Source organism: Odontesthes bonariensis, chromosome 7 (genome assembly GCF_027942865.1).
Source record: "Odontesthes bonariensis isolate fOdoBon6 chromosome 7, fOdoBon6.hap1, whole genome shotgun sequence".
Classification (NCBI taxonomy): domain Eukaryota; kingdom Metazoa; phylum Chordata; class Actinopteri; order Atheriniformes; family Atherinopsidae; genus Odontesthes; species Odontesthes bonariensis.
In genome coordinates, this window is record NC_134512.1 from 29687306 (window position 1) to 29709537 (window position 22232).

Consider the following 22232-nt stretch of genomic DNA (forward strand, 5'->3'; position numbering starts at 1 on the left):
TCTGTGTATTTTGTAGCCCTCAGTGCAACTTATTACTCGCAGCAGTGGGAAAAAATTGAATCAGCCTATTTTACCAGGTGTGCCCACATTTAATAAACCTGTTTAAACATCCAACTTTTGATGCAAAAATGGGTTAAGTCTGGGGGAGTGTAGACAATAGGTTTGTAGGAAAGACAAACTTACAAGTAACTATTAGAGGGATTTGAAAAAAGAAAAAGGAAAAAATGGAATTCCCCTTTTGGTTTACTTCTTTCATAAATTGTGCTGTGGTCCAACCAACAGCTTAAACCATTCTGACACTAAATTGTTTTCTTTCTTTCTTTCTTTTTTTTCTGTGTCAATGTGCTTTCACAGAGCCAAACTGGTTTCAAGTCATTACAGATGACACGCTGATTTTCTAAGAACTTCATCATTATTTATATAGGGTCTTCACGAGGGTCGACAGGTTGCCTGTAGTTTGAAGTAGTCTGATTGTCAGAGGAGAGACAGATCTCTTCTTCCATCTTTTTCTACCATGGCCTGATGTCCTGCCCTGAGGTGCAGAGATGATTTGGCATTGAGTCATACAGAGCCAGACTTAAAAGGGAGAGAGGAGCTGGAGGGAGAGCAGGAGGGAGGATGGGGGAAAGTTGGCTTTTATCATGAGGGCCTGTCTCCATCTTTCCTGCTCACCCCACCTCACCTCCCTTTCCCCCCCACCCGGGTCAAGGCCTTGCATCCAGAGAGCACAAAGCTTGCGGTCATCCAGCAGTCAGAGGCACGCAGCAACTACAGCATTTGCCAACGGGCAGTAAAGTGACTGCTCTTCATCCAATGTTGATATACATATGAAATACCAATTGATTAGTTGTGGGGGCAATAAGGCACATTTATTTGTCACTTCATGCTAAAGCTCCAAGAAAATCTTGAACTTTAATTTTTTTTTGTTTTAGGTGCAACAAGTGGTTCCCTTGTTCTGAGGTTGTTTTTTTTCTGTTATATGGCATCCTCATCTGGTAAATGAGAAAGCTTACCACCTGTGGCATAATTTATTTGTTATGAGAATTACTCTGTTAGCATCTTAGATAGTTATCTATTGTTAGCTTCTACTGCAGGTGTATCGTATCAACTCTTTAATGCTGTGATAAACTCTCAGCCAACTAGCAAACAAGGAACATTTTTATTCAAATGACCTTTCACATTCAATAATCCAGTTCTGCTTTTGCTCTCCACCTTTCTCTTGATAATTTATCATTCAGGACCAGCATTCTCAAGCAATGAATTTTAACAGCTGCATCACCTGATAACTTAACGAGGGGTCTCTGGTTAGCATGTCATCCTTCGTTCTGCTTTAAACTCAGCATCTTGAGGCATATTTCTGATCCGGTTGAGTGGGATCCTGTAAAATGTGTAACTCTAACCAGCTTAATTCTTGAGGAGACGACTCCTGCTGCCTTTTTACAGGATGACCATGAAGCCAAGGCGACAGTAGCGACAGAGGTGGTGTGTCGGGAGCTGACTCGCGGTGCTGTGATCCTGGGTCTCTGTAAATGGCCCTAGGTTAACCTAAGCCCATGCTCCTCCGGTCCTGACCTGTGAAAGGCACCCCCTCCTCCGGATCCATCCCCAGTGCCCGGGGCCTAGCCAGCCCAACCCAGGCTGGCCCAGCCAGCGCTCCCCGACAGAGGCTAACGTTTCAGGCTTTGAGTCAAGCCCCTTCTGGAGGTGATTAGCCCCAAACCCATGACAGATTCTTTCCAAGATATCTGACGCGGCATGTTTATTTTATCCAGGCTCTTTGTGTGGATGTGCTGGACATGAGTAACCCAGTTGAAATGGGTATCAGCTTACATACCCAAAGAGGGAGATAGAGAGAGACAGAATGGTGCAGAACCATGAGAAATATCCTTTTAAAGGCAAAAATACATATGTACACATTTCTCGATTTTATGCGATTTGCATCTTTAAGTGTCTAGTTGCTGCAGCCATTGAAGATGTTGCATGCCCTCAAGCATTTCTCCTCATTTCTACTCTTAAGTTTCCACCAACTCCTTCCACTCAATGCCCTCAAGCATACACTCTCACTCTCTTCCAGCCTTCCTCATCTATCTAAACTCCAACCCCACCCAACATCCGTCTTCAAGTCACAGGGATACAAGAATATGTATTTTTGTTTCAGCCTGGAACCCCCCACCTCCTGAGCACTTAACTCGATTTCACACTTCAAGTCATCAACAAAGTCAAACTGAAACATAATCACTGTGTTTATCAGCGATTATTCAAAATAACTCCACGTTGGAGCTTTTACCACCACTCATATGCATTCAATTTATGAGCTTCCATTTTCAGTATCTCAGGCAGTGGAACTTTCTCCTCATGGTATATGTTGGAGAAGCACTGGCACACTTTAGAGACACGTTGAGCTACAGTATAGTGGAGCAGCAGTCTGAGTCACTAACAGATACACATCCAACTAAAAACACTGAGTCAGTCTAATTTTAGATACACTCTTTCTCTTGTTTGTCTCTCAGATTGCAGCTGCATAAAACAGCACTGTCTAAATTACTGTACACTAAACATTTGACATCTGATGTCATTTTGAAATACAGTACTGTAGTTTTGCCTGATCTTCGCCATGAACCAATAACCAAAAGCCATCTTATATACTTGACAGAGGATTATTAAGATACTTTCTGCTGAAGTCAATCGTAATTATTCAACAAACTAAGAGCAGCCAACTTGTTTTAAATTGAACAAAATTTGACGAGCCTTGCCTGTTTCGAGCACATGAAACCAACTTTGAGGGCTGGTAATGAAGACGATCCAACAGTCTTTCATACACATATTGCCAGGTGTAAGAAAACAGGCATTACGTTCCCTCTCAAAGTCTCTTTTTAAGAAGAGTAATTATTCATATTATTCTTTATTTGCACAGCCAAATGCAATATTATGAATGCTGAGAAGTGTGTACTCTAACTGTAAATATCTTTGCATTTCACATTTTGCTTGTAGATGTAGTTTGAGGGCATTAATTTGTTTGAATCACACTCAGACTGAAATTGGTCTGTTGTAATTTGACTTTGTACTTCAAAATCTGTGTCCAACACTTAGGTCGACATATTTGGCAGAAATGGCATTTGACATCTCAAAACATAGCAGGCCCCCCTGCTCAGCTCTCTACCAAACAGAGTGGCCCCTGCGGTGGTTCCTGGATGCTTGGTACGGAAAGGTGTTTGCACTTTCTACCTTTAGTTGTCCCTATATTCTATGCACTAGACCTTTAACTTACTCATTGTGCGAGCTCACAGTCTCACTGGTGTACCCTCTTTCTCTCAGCGCCATAAAGTGGCTCAGATCCAGAACCTTTGCTTTATTCACAGCCTTTAATTGATTGTGGACTGGCATGCTGTTGTCTCTGAGTTTGTTGCTATGTTTTGTTCCCAGGTTTCAGCATTATCTTTTCTCAGGACTGAATTATCCCTTAAGATGACTGCAACGGACATGTAAACTTATTCATGCACTGTTTCATTTCTTGTTGTGATCTGATTTGCTTCTGAACCTTTTCACGGCCCAGTGTAGTTTTGTTACTGCAGTGAGATTAAAGGGGCTCCGAAGTGCCAACATTGCATCTCCTTTATCTCTGGTTAGCTGCAGGCCAAAACTTTTCCACCCGCCTCCTCCCCAGCTCTCTGATATTGAGTTCTCCCCTCCTCGGTAAAGACGAGATCACTTAATGTGCTTAAGAGCCTCCCTTAACAGGCGTGACTCCTACAGGCCCCCTCCTGATGTCCTGGAGGAATACTGGAGGGGGATTCAGTAGGTTTGAGGAGGTCAAGAGGCAGCTTATAGTCAGGGGGTTCAGAGTGGAGAGAGAGGAAGACTCTGATACCGGAGTGCAACATAAATGTGCACTTTTAATGGGACTTATTTATTACTGTAAACATTCTAAGGATATATTTGCTGTCCTATGATTTATTTGCATTCACTTCATAGTGAACTATCACCAGCCACTTATGATCTATCCTTATAAATCTGATTGTTTAAATGGTTCATATAAGACACATTTAGAAGCTTATTCAAATGAATTCTTATTTGGGTCATTCAGTGCTGTAATTAGTCCTGTATATTAGCAAGCTTCTGTTTAAAAACTCATTTCTCTGGAGTTATTTGGGCTGCAAATGCTCTCAGTTTGTCTCTCAGCTTTGGGAAGTGCTTGTAGCTATTTCCTGGCCTTTGCTGCCCCGGGGGGAAGCATCCATCACTTGACATTTTTAGTGGGACTTCTCAATTAACCCATGAAAACTGTAAGGCTTTTCTCTTCCTTTTACAGCTCCGCAAAAGCAAGTAAATCGCTTAAATAAATGCGTCATTAGTTCCAGCGCTGGCCTGTCAAAATTCATTATCAGTTTACACCCATCCACAGCAGCTTTACTGTCAGTGTAACATAAATGTTTACTTTGAATTACAACCTTATTATGGGATTTCAGAAGAACTCGTAAATCAGAAGCCTTTTTAGATTTCTCTTTGTAACAAACATGTAGAGCATTGCTTTGATTCAGTTTCACAAAGAACCACATGCACCGGCGAAATCATTGGAAAAGCCCAGAGTCCCTCCTTTGAATCTGTCGGCCACTTTAAATACATTACAGGAATGCCCCTGAGTCTTTCAAACATATACACCACCCCGACAGAACCGCTGAGAGCTCTGACCACTGATCTGTCCCTGTGCATAAAAAGTGTGCTGACTGCAATTACAACGAAACATGTCAAACTTTGCCACAAATGAGGCCTGTGACCTGTTTACTTTTTAGAGCTTGTTCACTGATGAGCGTCTGTTAACACCACTCTGTCACTGCAGTATTTATTACGCATTCTGTCATTCAAAGTCACACCTCGTTTTTTCCACCACTGGCTGACTTGCCTGCACGATCCATGCATCCATCCATCTTTGTTACCACTGCCATCGAGAATGTCTCTTAACGGACAAGAGTGATAAAATAATAGCCGTTGTTTTTATTTTGCTGTTTCCTGTCGAATGCAGTTGGTGAGGCCGAGCTGGGCCTTCAGCAGGAAGAGAGGACGGAGCAAACGGGGCGGGAACAGGCTGAACACCGCCTACACACACAGTCTGACAGGCACTCAGAGAGGTGAGGCGCTTCATGTAGGTTACGAGGTGCTGAGTTGGGTTGCTAAAATTACTCTGAAGGGACACTTAACCCACTGTCTTGTATGATTTACCACTGCTACAGTAAAATCTAGCCCTACTTTCCCTTTTCTTTATTTATCAATGAATCTTCCGAATTGGGCTGCATGGTGGTGAGGTGGTTAGCACTCACAGCAAGAGGGTTCGAATCCCGGCTGGGGCCTCTCTGTGTGGAGTTTGCATGTTCTCCCCGTGTATGTGTGGGCTCATTGCGTGGGTTAATTGGTGGCTCTAAATTGTCCCTTGGAGGGAATGTGAGTGTGCATTGTTCTTTGTCTCGTCTGCCTCTGTTTGGCCCTGCGATGGAATGGCGACCTGTCCAGGGTGTACTCTCGCCCACTGACAGCTGCGATAGGCTCTAGATTTAAACATGTTCACTAGGAAATGATAATTGGTGTTCCTTTTTTTTTTTTTCGACAAAAAAGGGCCAGTCAAGATAGTATCAGCTCTCGTTGTTACTTTTTAAAGTTGAATCATGAAAAGCAATGCAAACTTTTCAAAACAAACAAAACCATTTCATCCATCCATAATCGTCCGCTTATCTTGGGTTAGAGAGGCAGCAGGTCCAGAAGGGAACCCTGGCCATCCCTCTCCCCAGTGACACTCTCCAGCTTCTCCTGGGGGATCCTGAGATGTTCCGGGGGCCAAAAGAGATATAAAATCCCTACAGTGTGCTCTGGGTCTGCCCCAGGGGCCCCCTCCTTGTTGGACGGGCCTTAAAAGCCTCCAAAGAGAGGTGAACTCGAGGCATCCTAATCATTATATCTTTTACACATCACATTTTGTACATGCAAGATTTAATCTTTAAAGGAACAGGATCTCTGACTTTGGAAACCCTCAGTGTCTGCACGGTGACACACAAACTTGCATGGGAAGTAAAATAAACTGTGTAATGAGGGAAGCTTTCATTAGCAATATAACCAAAGGATTACTGGCGCACAGGCAGTGAGTGTGTGGGACTGTGTGGGACCCCTTCTCTACCCCACGGCATCTCTTTATTTTTTTTTATCTTGGAGTTATTTGCATGGAATTGGAGAAAAGTCAGTGGACTAATGAAAATAATAAACATTTCTGTATCATCCTCAGTGAGCATTTCTTACCGGAGATAAATTCATCCATTCTGAATGGAGGCAGAGTGCAGCTTGTGGTGAGTTTAGTTCCTGTTTTCCCCCTGCAGTTTATGCGTGTCATAAAATGCAACGCAGTCTCACACCTGCAGTTTTAAAATGAAGGCTGAAAATGGTATGATTACATCTTCTGGGCTAAAAATCATTCCATGGCTACGTCTGCCTTACAAAAACGTGAGATGCATACACTGTGCAGGACCAAAACTGTTGCTCCTGCTCAAAAGATTCAAAATTACTACCTTTTTGAAGGCTCCAAAAATGTTATATGCTCACATTTTCCTTTGTAAATTGTAGAAAAGCTGATGTTTTTTTTAACAGTAATATGCTACAATTTCTTTCTTCATTTTGATGTTACTACCTTCTAAATGTGTGAACAAATGCACCTATCCCTGGTTTTATTGTGAGACTGGACTGTAAAATAACTCCAAATCTGCATTTTTAAACTTTTCTGATATGTGTATTTAAAGATTTGGACCATGTAACAGTTAGAGCCTCCACCCCTGCTGTAGGTTCCCCCTTCAGGAGCCCGCCTCGGGAGCTTTTATTTAAGGAAAGAAGGCGGGAGTTGAGGCTGAACTCAACAGTGACACTTTCAATTGGATCTACGTGCTGCAATTTCTTCATTTCACTTGCAGAAATCCTTGTGTCACCCGAGTGCAGTTTGCCTGGGCCTGCGAATGTTACTGATGCCCGTGAGGTCTTTGAAGTCAGAAACCACAAGTCTCCCTGTGTTGTTAAAGAGCTGCTTGAGTTATGATCACTGGCAGGAGGTGCCGCCCTCTTCCTCCAGTTCAGATATGCTCAGACTGCAGAGTCGCTGGTGGTTTTGTGTTTTTCAAAATAATGGAACGCTTGCGTGGAACCAGTCATTCACGTGTTTTCTGTGCGGTGCGTGCAGGCTGATGCGGCATACGCAGATCGTCCTCACGCCACCGAACTGTGGGCCAACAGCAGTTTGGCTGACCAGCCCGGCAAAGTGAACACTTATTCTGGAAGAAACTCCTCGGGTCATGCAAGTGAGTTCTCTGAATTTTTCCATCCATGAACACCATGTTACCCGGAGCCCTTAATTGGTCTTTCAATAGAGAGAAAAAAAAGTGAATATATTTACAACATACATATCTAAAGCTCAACCCCAAAATAAATGCATTTCTTTTTTCTTTTCTTTTAAAATCCGGTAATCCACAGAAATGCTTTTTACAGACATTTGACTGACCTTTATTACTGATCTCGCAAAAAACGGTTACCTTGTTTTTTTGCTGTAACATTTAACTATTAAATTAGGTTTAATTGAAATAACATAAATTATAAAAAACAACAAAACAAAAAAAACAAATAACAACACAGTGCTCACTGGCGCACACATTATTATGTCTTTGTTTTTGTATTTACGTATGTAATCAGTCAGTAGCCGGGCGAGTCCTTACTGGAAAGAGAGTGGTAGGAGAGCAAATTCACACAAGTGCTGTGCATTTATTACGTGCATGTAAAGACGTTTTAAGGTTTGCATACTGCTGCCCGTGAGTCTTCGCTCACACAGGCTTGAGCTCACAGAGCAGCGGATGAAGACCACTGCTTATTCAGCCTAGATCGAGTCCACCGGTCGGCCGTTGTGGGAGGGGAGGGGGGCCACAGGGTCGGGCTGGGGACAGGGTGCCGTGAATTTCTCTCCTGACAGGAAACAGGCAGAGAGGGAGAGGGAGGAAAAAAAAAAATCAGTCCTTTCACTGAAGAATGACTGGCCCTTCTGTCAGGAGAAGTGGGGGCTCAGGAGTTTGAGTGACAAAGATGCTACTGACAGGCTGACAGCAGATGACCACATTAAACAAGCTCAGGAATCCAAGTGAAGGAGAGCCCTGTCCTTGTTAACGAAGCCAAATTGGATTCCGATGATGATTTCAAAATGATATCCACGAGGTGCAGCAGCGAGTGTCTTCGTGCTAAGCAGGCAAGCTGTTGTTCCCTTCAGGAGCGCTGCCGGGAGAGAGAAAACTTCTTTGTCTGAACCAATGAAAACACCTCTTGTCAAAATTGACGAAGGGCAAATTGAAATGTGAATGTATGTGTTGGGCAAGAGCATTTTTCAAAAAGCCAATTAGATATTTTATAAACTTGGAAAGGGCACGTAAAGGTCTTGCTGGTATGTCACCAAACTTTCATATCAGAGGCATTGGGTTACTTGGGTGAAATCAGGGAATGTAGAAAATGGCAGTCCAACGTCTTGGATGTAAATCCTCATATTAAGCCTACATGGGTCACTAAAAGCAAATAAACAAGCTTTATTTGACCAAAAATAGCAGGGCCTTTTCCTCTGAAGTGGCATACATGCATCAAAGTGAAAGTTTGAAGTTGGAAGGTTCACTTAGTTTGCCAGAGCAGTAAAGCCTACATAAATACTCTGTAACTTACTCTATAACCTGCTGCAATGTGATACTCCCGACTTGCTGGGACAGTACAATAAAATGCGTTTCCAGGCCCACAAAATATTTTCATTACATGCACGGAGGAAACCACTTCGGTTGCATATCTGCTCCCCCAATTTTGCCCGCTGTTCAACCCTAATAGGAGTAAAATGATCGAAATCAATTTGTTGGTCACAGTGGTTGGTTCAAATGTTGAACCCTATCGTTTGTCTGTGGACTTTTTAAAAAACAGAACAATTTGAGCCGAAAAATGGTAACACGTGCAACAAGGTTTGTTGTGCTGTTTTTTATTTAGAACACATCAACTGGAAATTCTTCAATAAACTCGAATGAATTACCACCAAAAGTGTCTAAGACACTGTGGTGGTATTTCTTTGAACTATATTTAAATGAACCAATGAACAGTGTTAACACAACCGATATGAGTAAAATCAGACACATATCGGTTCGACTTGCGAGAGGACAGATATTCTATACAGAACTGGGTCAGTACCTACGATACATCCCAAGCCCCCCAACTGAAACCCCCCCCCCCCCCTCCCTGCTGTTCGGCTCCCTGTGTGGGGCAGCTGTGGAGACCGCAGGCTTGAGCTCTACACGTGGAATGCATCATACTCGGTAAAAGCGTTGCCTTTGTTCTGTGTGTTTGAAAAGCTTTGTGCTGATCCTAAAGTAAAATGGAAGGGCCTCTGATACAGCTCACAGTGCTCCTGAGAGACTGTGGAACAATAACACAAAACTTACCTGCGTACACCTCGGTCTTTGCTGTGAGATTTGATACGGAACTGTCAAAGACTGTTGACACACGGTATTTTTAAGCTTTGACAATATAGCAGCTTTTTCATGTCAAAGCCTTGTTATCATTCTTTAATATCAAACCATAAAATATCAGTATCTGTCATTCTTTAAAGCTTTTATATTCCACTTAAAAATGGGAAACTGGCTTCTTAAAGGGGGAAATCTCTTATGAGTTTGCCTAAAATCAGTTTCAGATTCAGTCACTAGTCACGACATATCTCCCAGCATTCATCAACAAATGCTTTGAACCTGCATCGGGATATTGTCGGACTATTGGAGCAAATTTTCACATTTTTATGTTAAATTCTGTTTGTATTTTGATTCATTCTTCGAAAGCTACATTTTGTTCACGTTGCTCTCGCAGGAGGAAAAAATCCAGTAACATCTCCAACAAGAATTAGTTTCAGAAGGCACAGGCGGTCGGCCTTCCAGACGCCTATTTTATGATATTGAGAGTCATGTTTTCAACAACTTTAGACGAGTTGATCAGACAGTGAGACGGATTTCCCATCAGCAAAATAAGTACTTAGCATCAATTATGTCATTTATACTAGCATTTGAAGTTTACGGTGGACTGGTTTCACACTTCTCGTTTTACGTTGTTTCCAGGAAAAGAAGTTCCATCTCCTAAACGAGTCCCGTCTGCTCCGTCAAAAAAGGAGCGCATCTCTTTCCGAGACCACCCCGTCCAGCTGAGCGGCGGCTGGGGAGGAGGCAAGAAGAGGGACAGACTGCATAAGTAGAACAAAGGCTGCTGCTAAATACAATACATATTCCTTTCCCTGACGGAATATAACTGCGGCAGTTTTGTTTTCAGAATGTATACCTTTCTAATCCTGATACATCCTTAGAAATTACACAGAAAAATATGTATGCGATAGAATACCTCGCTGCCATCTTACTTTTGTTATCATATTAAAATGTTTTATTGCAAAACATGTATGCTAAATGTTAACCATCATTAGTAAAGTGGAACTAATCTGTTTATTTATGATGCTGTTTTACTGGCAGCTCTGAATTCTTCTCGCCAAACTCAGCTGAAAATTTAGGTGGCCTCCTGAACAAAGACCAATCGGACCCAATCCAGCCCCAAATATCTTCAGGGGCTCCCATTATGCCCATTCTGCTCAAATATCACTGCCTGAACTCGATCGCAGCCAACGAGCATCAAAACACATGGAGGAAAGTCACAAAACCTGGGGAAATGACACGCTTCAGATGCAAATGATGGCAGGAAATAAGAACCAGGACCTTGTTGTACCTGTGGTTTTACGTTTCTCGAGATGCTGAAATGTTGTTTCCGAGGTGATTTCAAAACATGAACTGCAACCGTGGGGAGAGACGGTTTTTAAACCCAAAAATGTCCCAAGGGTGGACTTTAATAAAACTCAGAGAATTAAGTGCAATTTTCTCCTTCTGCGGTTATGTTTCGCTCTTTCTAGGCAAAAGTGGGCTCCAACTTATTGCTTCTATGAGCTGAGCACAAATATTGGTGTTAGAATTAGAACATCGGTTTCTTTGTTTTTAGTTGGGAACTATAACGACCATGTCTCTGGACGGCGTCCGTCCAACAACTCCGCTCTACCGGAGGCAGTGAAGCTCAGGCCTGGAGGTTCCTCCCTGGCCTGCTGCCTGAAAACGATAAGTTAATGAATGTCAAAACAAATGCTCAGAGCTTCAGAGTGGTTGCCTGGCAGGAAATGCGTGTCTGTCTGTTTATTTTTCCTTCCATCTTTCAGCTGGAGGGTCGGTTTTAGCTGCGCATGAGTTTTGTCTTGGAGAGTGGCATGCGGCAAAGATGTGGTGGTCCTATTTTGTTCCCCCCTTTCTTAAGAGGGATTCTTCGAGATCTATGGGGGGAAACAAAATGGCCGTCACTGTAGTGGATGAATGTCATTTTTATTGTATTTTGCAGATTAATGGTAGCAGGCAGGTGATATAGAAGTACATGCGCATCTTGTCACTCGTATTTTCTTTTACACGAGGCTGCTTCTGAGATTATATTGCAGAACCGTCTTCCCCCACTCTTCATGAGATTTGCTTACTTTTGGATTAGGGGTAAATTAGATGTAACCTTAGACATCCAAAAATGATTGCCTGGTAAAAATGAGATAAGATTAAAAAAAACAAGGCCCCTCTCAGCTCAGCCTGAAACACTCTGCCGGGCCTGACCTAAAGTCTGCAAAGTTTGTCAGCCGTGATCTGATAGGCAGGAGTTTGGCATCCAGATCGCTCCAAGTTTTATCTTCGAATGCACTGAAAATAAAGAGAAATGATGTATATTTTTGTATTTTTTTTTTGTTAAGCAATTTTCTGGTACGCTGTATAGTCTTAAACACCTTCTGAAGCCACCATTGTCCATTCGTTCCTGTATGTTTGACAGTTAAAAAACCCCAGAAATGCTCATATATGTCAGTTGTATGTTGTCCCTGCATGTTAATGCACTTCATTACAAACTTCATTTTGATCAATCTAAACCAGTGTTGGCTAGAAATGTTTTTACAATAAATAGCTGTGACTCTGGTGCATATGGTGCTGAACTTTTTCCTGATACATGCATGCAAGCAACATGAAATAAAATGTTATACTACATTGAAATGAAACAGTTTACGATTAATCAATTTGAGTTATTTAATGTTGCAGAAATAAAGGGGTTGTACTCAGAAGGGGAATGCTTACAAAAAGTCAGAGAGGAATTATTTCGATCTTACTTTTTTCCTCCTGATGACACAAGAAACTGTTTCTTTAGCCAAAGTAAAGAAAGAGGAAATGGACATAAACTGAGAGGAATGTGCAAGCTCTCCTGGAAATGTGAACCAACTTGGTATGAAAGAGGAACGACACACACATAAGCAGACACTGTTCTGTAGCAGACTGCGGCGGCAGCCAGCGCTGATTTGTTTCCGAAAAGAAAATCCGATTTTTCACACATAAAGTGGGATCAAGGTGACGCAAGGAGAGCTGCTCTCCGCTGGCTTTTCACGTCCAGATGTACAGACACAGCGGGCCTGTAGGGAGGTGAGTGCAGCCACGAGCATGTGGACACGTATGTGCATGAGCTCTGTTATTCAGTGCATGCTTTTAAAGCCGTTTATCTTCTTGATACCTGTGTTTTTCTGATGAGCCAGACTTTTGTTTTGTTTTGTGATATATCTGAGTAGTGAGATCACAGGAAGAACCTTTGAAAACATTTCTTTTTCATCTTGCATCTGATGGGATTTGTGTTGCAGGTGTTTTAAACAAAATCAGGCCGAACTCAGAAATGACTTAAACATGTTTATACTGCTTATATTCATGATCTCACGGAGTAATTCTTCATGTTTTATGTATGTCTACCTACGACCAAGGTCTTGGAGGCTTCCTGTCTATTAGGTATATGCATAGAAATTCAAACAAGAAATTGTTAGTTAACTTTAGATACATTTTCTCTGATAGTGTACGTACGCTGCACTGATTTCTGGACCCCACTAAAGTTCCAGCCCCTGATTATACAGTTATGTTATTGTATTGCTACTAAAACTTTCTTTAACCTTGCCGGCTGGTTCTCTCTGCTCTCAGTCACATGGGACCCGTGCAGCCTGTTAACATGAACCCAGATGACTCGGTGGAGTGACTGACAGCTGAAGTTTGTCAGTGCTCAGGAATGCCAGACTCCTGAAAGGACAAAAAAAACAAACAAACAAATAAAATAAAAAAACAACAAAGATTAAAAGCACTGAAGTGCTTCTTTCACTCTCTGAAATGAATCTTTTCATTTTAGGCCAAAAGTTCTGCAGGCTCCGGCTCCAAACAGCATTTTCGAACTCAACACGGTTTTGTGCTTTTGGGGAAACAAACTCAGGGTCTTTTTTTGTGTGTGTTTTGTGGCAAGCCAAAGTTTGAAAACATTTTAGCAGATTGAATTAGACCTACTGTAAGAGTAGCTTTGGGCATCGTGATGTCATCGCTCTGCCTTCTGAAGTGGCTTGTTTTGGCCTCTCGGGCCTGGTTTGGTTGTTGGACTGTGTTCAGTCACTTTAGGCCTGACGTGACTGATAATCAGTTCAGTTCAGTCATATTTTGAGCATGATGAGTGCTACATGATGTTAGAGCGAACTGGCACTACATGTCACGTTTTTATGTTTTGGTTGTCTTTTTTTTTTTTTAATTTCTAAGTGAAGCTGGAGGTCTTTGCAAGTGGCTCACATGACATATTGGCTGCAGCACTTATAGAATTAGTCTGACTGATCAACCTATGAGGCCAAACACACCAACCTCGCAGACTCTTGCTATTATGGCTGCAATCTCCAAACACAGGCCCACCAAAACCACAGTGAACTTTTCACATTTTCTCCTCAGCATGAGCTAGTCTGCCAGGTCATCTTAGAAGCCCCAATAAGACACCCCCCCCCCCGCTACTTAAGAGTACCCATATTTATTTTTATTTTTTCTCCTGTGGCACCATGCAGCCCCAGGTAACTGCCACTGACCCCCGAGCGAACCAAAGCTCGGGCCGGGGTGCATTGCAGGTGGTGCGGCTCTGGGAAGAGATGTGGAGGTGCGTGGGAGATAGGCTTTGGTTAGAGGTAACCTAACTCCTCCAATTAGGTGAAATATAGAAGAACTCTTCCTGTCGGTTTTTAAAAGAAAAAGAGAGACTCCTGCTGAGTCCAGCGTGTCCGAATGAAACCCAACTTTCCTGCACGAGGTCGCGCTTTAACTCCACACTTCGTTTGTGGAACTTTCGAAAGTCAAATATTGAAGCAAATTTCACGTAATTTATGAAATGTTTTTTTTTTTTTTTGCAGAAAATAAGAAACAAACAAAATGGAAATTGAAGATAAATTCGTAGCACATCACCATGTTCACTCGTGCCTTGTTGTCCATGGAAAAAGAACATGAATAAAATCGGTGCCATTATTGAAATAAGGCATTCCAAAAAAAATTCAAAGCTCGCGGAGAAGAAGCTGCAATTTGTGGCAGAGATGCGTAAACGATTTCCCCTAATTGAGTGAAAATAAAGAGAAAATAAAGAGAAGTCTGCTGAGGTTTCCCTCCAGCAACTCGACGTGTAACTTATGTTTTAGAGCGCGCGGGGTGCTGGTGAAAAATAACAGAAATGTGAATGAAAATCAGTTACCGGTTTATAATGTCTTTAATGTGCCCGCGGGTGTTGGTAAAAATGACAAATGTGTGATTTATTATTGCTGCCTGGAAAAAGAAAAAAAAAAAGAGAGAAAAGAAACTAACTGGATCCTTATTGATTCGTCTGGGCTGACACATTTTCGGTGAGCAACACGTGCTTTTATTCAGTAGGCTACAGACCAAAATTCCAAACTATAATTTCAAATCGAAATGCAGGATTTTCTCCAGAAACCTGTCAGTGTTAAATTTGTGACGCAACGCCTTCATAAAGGATTGAACAATCCCGTTTAAACACATTTATTCTTTTTCTCTGAAATAAAAAAAAAATGCCATAAATTAGTTTCCTCTGTGATTAAGCTCACTGGATAACCAGTGTAGACTGAATGTGGGCGTGCGCGTGGATGTCCCGCACGGATCTTCAAAGTAAATCAGAACATTTTCCTGATGACTTTATCCCGGTGGCTGCCTGCGTTTTAATTTACAGCAGAGATCAGTGTCCATTTAAATCCCACCTTCAGGTGCAACTTGTTGCCGCAGATGAAGCGCTGCCTCACTCTGGCTGTCTAAACATGCTGTAAATTAAAGTCACTGTTGATTGCTTCCTCGGAGTTGCTACAATCCCCTCAAACTGCTGTTTGGTTTGGATTCAGCGCGTGGGAGGAGTTGGGTGCTGTTTCCATATTCACGGAGAGGGAGGTTGGAGTGGGGGGGCAGTTGGAGGGGTACTCTTTAAGGATCTCATACTCTTTTCGGGCTATAAAGACGACGTGCCTTCAAGACAGAGCAAATTAACTCCAGCGGCGAATGATTGCCTCAAGAGCCGTCCGTCCGCTCACCCGACGCGCCGCGACGGACACTTTCTGATTTTCATGCCGGTGCCTGATCAGAGAAAGCGGTGAGGATGATGGAGTACATGGAGGAGAAGTTCGCCCTGAAAAGCCAAGCGATGAAGGCCAGCGATTACTACATGGACCAGGTCATGGAGAGCCTGGACAGCGCGCACTACTTCAACAAGTCTTCCCCCAAATGTGCGCAGGCCTTCGGGCTGCAGAGCGGCGAGCACCGCTCCTCACCCTGCGGGGATCAAACCGGTGAGTCGCGACTTCCTTTTGTAACTTTTTTTGCGCTCTTTAGAGGGAGTTGCTCTGCATCTGTGGGAGAGTTAAGAAGACATGAAAATATTATTCTCCGCCTCCCCCCAAAAATTCTACATTTATTACTATCTTTCCTCCCCATTTTTTTTACGAATCTGTTTATGAATTATTTGTTGTTTTCCTTTTTTTTCCCTGAATATTTTGTAGTTGGTGTATCGAAAACATTGACGTGTTGTTAAATAATATAATATATATTATTTAGGGGTGTAACTGAGAGGGGTTTTATTGGTCACCTCTTCATTTCAGCCAGTTACGGTGTGCCAAAAACGGACGAGGACACTTTGCACTCGGAGCTCGGGAGGTCTTTGGACAGTTGTTGCACCCTGCGGGCGTCTCCGGTGTCAACAGGGCAGGAGAAGACCGATTTGGACGACATGGGAGACAAGTGCGACAGCAACGTGTCCAGCAGCAAGAAGAGGAGACATCGGACGACCTTCACCAGCGCGCAGCTGGAGGAGCTGGAGAAAGTGTTTCAGAAAACTCACTATCCAGATGTTTATGTGAGGGAACAGCTCGCCATGAGGACGGAATTAACAGAGGCTAGAGTGCAGGTACACTTCATCATCTGACTCTTTTAACTTTTTATTTGTATCATTAAGTAAGGCATGGCGACGGTGACGTGCTGTGCGCAAATGTCCACAATTACGTTTTAGTGTTCCGTTTTATTTTGACTTTAAACTGCAACAACCTTTTTTTTAAGTCAAATATTGAAGCAATTTTAATTTTAATTCCACCCACAATTCCAATTTTTTTGAAATTCTACCAAAAAAAAAATATATATATAAATATATCTTCTTTTTTAATTCGATCCGTCTTCTTCCAACTAGGTGTGGTTTCAGAACAGAAGAGCGAAATGGAGAAAAAGAGAGCGCTACGGGCAGATCCAACAAGCCAAAACTCACTTCGCAGCCACCTACGATCTGTCAGTGTTACCGCGGACCGACAGCTACACACAGGCAAGCCGTGTTCCCGTTTCTCTGACAGCACTGCTTTTTTTATATTCTGTATCAGGAGAAGTCAAAGCTGTTTGTCTGCCGTGCGCCATGCCCAGCGCGGCCTGCGATCCTTTTTTTTTTGGTTTTCCTCTTAGTCCTCACTTCTAAAAAAAAAACAAAAAAAACCCCTCAATTTATGTAAGTCACAACACGTTGAATACAGCCTGCCATTACTGCAACCATGAATCACTTATTATGAAAGCCATCCTCAGATAAGAGCCCGGACACTGATTAAAGCCCCTGTGAGGTGTCACGTCGGAATTAATGGCCTTATATCAGATTTCATGTTGGCCGACCATAAATCTTGCTGCTTGAGCAAAGGTCAGGTACAAGATGAGGTGAGAGGAGATGCGGGATGTCAGTTTGTTCTTTCTGGTAGGTGTTTCCTATCACAAACTGAGATTGGGCCTCCAAGTGTTGCGGGCCCTTTTTTTTTTGTCTGAGATGGAAATTTGCCAGCAGCAGCTCTAAATATTGGTTTCTGTTCAAATTATGAGACGAAAGAAAGCAGCTGAAGTATTTTATCTAATGCTGTAAAAGAGTAGTCAGAGAGGGAGTCACAGCCCGGTTGTGTCCCGGCCAAAGACCCCGTCAGAAATTCGTCGGGACTGTGTTGCATTTTCCTCGCACATGTTTCTGATAAGAGTCCCTCAGATACCAGCCATGCCCGTCCGTGCAGCTGATCCCCATTACTGTCGTGAAAAGGGATGGACCTGCTTGGAACTGTGTTGGCTGTTGTCTTTCCAAACACACTGGACACGAACTGGATTCTTGTGGCTTTCAAAGAGTTAGGCGTTTCTTTTGTTGACTGTGTGGTTTTGGCCAGTGTTGCTGCTTTTTAGGGCAGGAGTTAAAGTCCTGCCTATCAGTGGCACATGTTTTTCAAAAAGAAGACAATTTTCAAGTGGATTGTTATAGCACAAAGGAGGCATATCAGTCAGTCATAAGGAGACTTTAACCCTTTAATCGGTTTGTGATTTTTGTTAATCACAAAAAAAAAGCTCCAATTTAGCAAAATGTGCTGAACAGATAGCCAGCTTTCTAATCTACAGGTTTTTAGCTACCCTAAATTCTATTCCCATTGGAAGCTGTGGTGGTACATTTAAGCAATGTCATTTTGACCAAATATAGATGAAGGACTAAATGAATTTGCATGCCACTTCTGCAGGCCTCTCCACTCATTTTGACTGAAATCTTGGCACTCTAGACTGGGTGAGCTGTAGAGTGAATGCAGTCATTTGAGTGCGATCAGGCCATCAGTAGAGTCTGTCCGTTTAAGTTAAAGGCCGACACGCTTCAGTAGATGGAAGCCACAGCTTTAAAACAGTTACTTGGTGTTTATTGTAGCTGACCAGATGGACAGAAATGCTTCCTTCCCGTCCTCTTTGCTCTGATACATAACAAAATGCCAAAAGAGGCCATGTGACCTCCTCGTAATTAGTTCAGAAAACTTCTAAAACCCCTCCAAACAAATAAGAAACCACATGCATTTAAAAATCATCTGGATTTTCATTTTCTGTCAGGTTTTGTTTCTTAGATTCCACGGTCCTCTCCAGTACAACTGAATTAAAATATGTTTCATTTCAAGTGATTTAAAACACACAGACACACACACACACACACACACAGACACACACACACACACACACACACACACACACACACTAAATAAACCAAGAGCTGCATCTTTTTTCAGAAGCCGTGTCCCTGTTACTCTGAAGTTCGTCACATGTTTATTTGGGAACTTTTTGGTAGAAAGCTGCTTCAGTGAAAACTGTTTACAGGATGCCGCAGAGATCTGAAAACAGACTTCAAATTTTCACTGCGTACATAACCAGTCTGCTTTTTTCCCCCCAACTTATTTCAAATTTTGACTTTATTTTACTCCAACAGCTGCTATCTTTTACCTAAACTCCCACTTCAGAGAAATAGCTCGCAGCTTATATTTTTTTGATCCTCTTTTCTCTGTTGGTGATTCAGGTTATTTTATTCGTGGTTAGGTTGAGTTACAGCAGAAAATTAAGGCCCTATCTGAGAAATACGTATTCTAAAAGTTTATTTTTTTTCTGTTTATTTTGAATCAGATCTTTGATCTATGCTGAGTGAGAAAGTGATCACGACAGTAGCTCTTTTCCCAGCAGTTAGGCTGCAATACTCTATATATGTAGTGCATGCAATGATCTGAATTTATTCCCCTACAAACTTTTTCTATTCTACTTTTGAAAAAAAAAAATTCAAACATTCCCTCCAGTTTCTAACACCCTGTTTACCCAGCAGATCCCCAACAACCTGTGGCCGAGCCCGGCTCCTGGCGGCCCTGTGGTGTCCTCCTGCATGCTGCCCCGAGGCTCCCCTCCATGCGTCACTTCCTACTCGCATTCCCCTCGTTCGGCCGCCGCTGCAGCCGACCACGGCTACGTGGGCTTCCCCAATCAGCAGAACCAGTTTGGTCACGTCTCCCTCAACAACTTCTTCAGCGCAGACTCTCTCCTCACGCCGGCTGCCAACAGTCACCCGGCCTTTGAGACCAAGCCTGAGTTTGAGAGGCGCTCGTCCAGCATCGCTGTGCTGCGCATGAAGGCCAAGGAGCACGCAGCCAACATCTCCTGGGCCATGTGATCAGGTTTTTGGAAAATCTGGATAATGTATGGAAAATATTTCTAGAATTTCCAGTTTTTACAAAATGGGGGAAGTGCCTAAAGAAACTATCATATTTTTTTTTTTTTTTTTTTAAAAAGACACAAAGCTGTTTGTCACAGACATCTTCAGACTAGATGTCCCTCTCCTGCTAGGTAGATCTGCATCAAACCATCAAACGTCTGTCTGCACAGTCAAGAAATAGGTAAACATGGAAATTATGCCATGATTTATGCTTCCCTGCATGTTCTAATAGCGACGAGTCATTTGTCATAGACTTCTGTAGCTGAACCAAAGCGTTCATATCATTCATTTCATTTACAGTTTCAGGTGAATGTCCCAAACATTTTTCTTTATCTGACGAGATGTCAGCCGCTCTGGTCACAGCAGACATTTGATGACGCCCTTGTGATGTGTGGAGGTGAGAGCTGTGATGTGTTTTCGTAATGAAGGTCAGGAAGTCAGCATTTCCTCTTGACTGCGACATAAAGAGGGGTGTCAGAGCAGCAGGGAAAGGCCAAAGGCTCTGGTGGGATTTGTGCGCAGTGTGGGTATAGGTGGATCCCGAAGGAAGGGTTCCCAAACCACTTCACTTATTTCTGAGCACTGTGAATAAGCTTTCTGTCATCTTCCTCCCTCGTTCTGGCTAAGGACTGAAGACGAGCCGCACAGAGGGAAAAAAAAAAAAGACTTGATGTGCTAACATGTCTGTGTGCTTTGTAGCAAAGCTCTGAATTTCTATTTTCTGCCTTCGTTCTGCATAACTAGTTAACAATGCAGGCAACGGAGGCAGGTTTTGAAATTGTGTTATAAATTTATATGGTGGAAGCATAATAAATGATTGTCACTTGACTCTGGTATGACTGCACTTTTCTCAAAGATGAAGTTCCATGGAAACGCCGGTGGATGTCTGTTTCTTATCGTCATCTAACCTGCCGAAATATCAAAGCATGCAATGAACTGCTTTTACTGCTGGGCATTGTAGTTTTCTTGTTCTTTTCTTGAATCCATCTCACACCACGTTAATCGGAAGCTAGTTATTACCAGCGAATTCACTGCTTTTGTCTGGGAAATCATGGCTAAAAACCAAATAGCTCAGACGTTGAGGGATTTATTTCAACCTTTCAAAAGAAGGAAACTGGATATTTCTAACCTGTTTTTAGGGTTTTTAGTCATTCAGAGGGTTAGCCACAGACAAACAGAAGCAGTTTGGAATATACTGAGAGTTCTGTTGTATTTGTTTATAATCAGAAAAATTATACAATAAATCTCACAATTCCAACAATTTGTCAAAGTGATGTATTGATAAAAGAAATATGCTTACCTAGATACAATACCTCTGTACTTATTGTACGTTCAAATATTTTGTGAGATGTAGATTCAGGTAATTAAATAGGAATTCAATGAAAATGGTAAATATCAAACACAATACTGCAGTCCTATTGGCTGCTTGTGCTTTATTGCCATATCTATGCAACGACATCAGAGCCTAAGACCCAAAGAAACTGAGCAAACTAATAAAGAAGGTTGGCTCTGAGCTGGATACTGCCCTGGGGCCCTGGAGCTTATGGTGCAAAGAAGAATGCCGCACAAGTTGATGAACATAATGGACAATACTGCACATCTTCTACACAACAGTGCTAAAACAAAAAAAGTGTGTTCAGTCAGAGGCTTCATCAGCTCCGCTGCAACACAGAACGTGACAAGGGATCATTCCTGCCTACAGCGCTAGCTTTTTTTACAAAGACTAATGACTGATAAATAAACATTAGTCTTTACTCATTGTACATATTTATATACACGTATTTATGTATATAACTATATTTATGTATGTATGTGTTGAAGTCATAAAGCATTGGATTAACTGTCACAGGTTGTCTTTATTAAACTTTGCAAAAGAAATACACAAGCTTTTTTTTTTTTTAGTAAGAAAATGTAGCAAACATTTTTTGTTGGTTTAAATGACACACAGTTTTCATCTATTACCAGTATTGTCGATTCGGCATTTGTCTCTTGATGAGTCAATCAGTCAAAGACTCTGGGTCATAATGCTGCACATCGATAAGTAAGGCTGTAATTGTTCAGTGTAGTTCAGTGTAGTGATCAAAACTCATGAAAAGATCTGAACCGTCCACGTGTCAGTTTGTCTCAGAACTTTCTCACTTCCTTCACCTTTTCTGTTGAGTGGGCTCTAACTCCAAAGGTTTCTACTGAACATGTAAATCTAATAAAAACAGCTGTTCACCAGATTTGATCAAAAGTTACTCAAACAGAAGTGAATGGTATATGCATTGTCGGGCCACCAGGGCTCAAGAGTACCTTAGAAAACTATTGTTACTCAATACAGTCCGCCCCAGCATCCAGAAATGTAACCTCAGGCTGTATCGCACAAGGAAGGAGCCTTATATTAACCCTGTGCAGCAAGGCTGCTGACTTCTCTGGGCGCGAGCTTACCGCAGATGGACGCAGAGACAATGGACACGTGTTCTGTGGTCAGATGAGTCCCTTTTTAAGCTGCTGTCTGTTCTGGGGTTGTTTCAGCAGGACAATGCAGAACTCATTCCAAATAACTCTCAACAGTCTTCATACACACAGCGTGTGTGCTGGACTGCCTTTCAATACGGATCTGTGTCCCGTTGAAAATGCATTACGAAGAGGAGAATTCAAAATACAACGTAGTTGGTCAGTGAAGACACTGAAAACTATTCTCTTAAAAACAATTCCCAACTTCTCTGGAGATGCTGTTTTTATGTTGCTTGAATTGTTGTTTGTGTGGGATTTGTTGACAACAA

General features: G+C 42.3%; 2 protein-coding genes across 2 annotated transcripts in view; both read left to right on the top strand.

Annotated features, from left to right (window-relative positions):
- The window catches only part of lrriq1 (leucine-rich repeats and IQ motif containing 1), a 43750-nt gene extending 31745 nt beyond the window's left edge, over nt 1-12005 (top strand). The window contains exons 19-22 of the mRNA XM_075471084.1: nt 5021-5126; nt 6269-6329; nt 7208-7325; nt 10140-12005. Of these exons, the coding sequence (XP_075327199.1) occupies nt 5021-5126; nt 6269-6329; nt 7208-7325; nt 10140-10273 (419 nt within the window). The 3' untranslated portion in view covers nt 10274-12005. The remainder of the gene's footprint in view (nt 1-5020; nt 5127-6268; nt 6330-7207; nt 7326-10139) is intronic.
- A 3550-nt stretch (nt 12006-15555) lies between these two features.
- On the top strand, nt 15556-19422 carry alx1 (ALX homeobox 1). The gene is made up of 4 exons (XM_075471085.1): nt 15556-15745; nt 16055-16359; nt 16636-16764; nt 19081-19422. Exons 1-4 carry the CDS (start codon nt 15556-15558, stop codon nt 19420-19422), a joined length of 966 nt encoding a protein of 321 aa, XP_075327200.1.
- Nucleotides 19423-22232: the final 2810 nt, after the last annotated feature.

Bases quoted from the DNA above. Each gene is read 5' to 3' on its own strand.
- alx1 (XM_075471085.1), top strand. From the start codon at position 15,556: ATGATGGAGTACATGGAGGAGAAGTTCGCCCTGAAAAGCCAAGCGATG. The intron at 15,746-16,054 runs GTGAGTCGCGAC...TCTTCATTTCAG, and splicing joins ACCCTGCGGGGATCAAACCG to CCAGTTACGGTGTGCCAAAA. The intron at 16,360-16,635 runs GTACACTTCATC...TCTTCCAACTAG, and splicing joins TAACAGAGGCTAGAGTGCAG to GTGTGGTTTCAGAACAGAAG.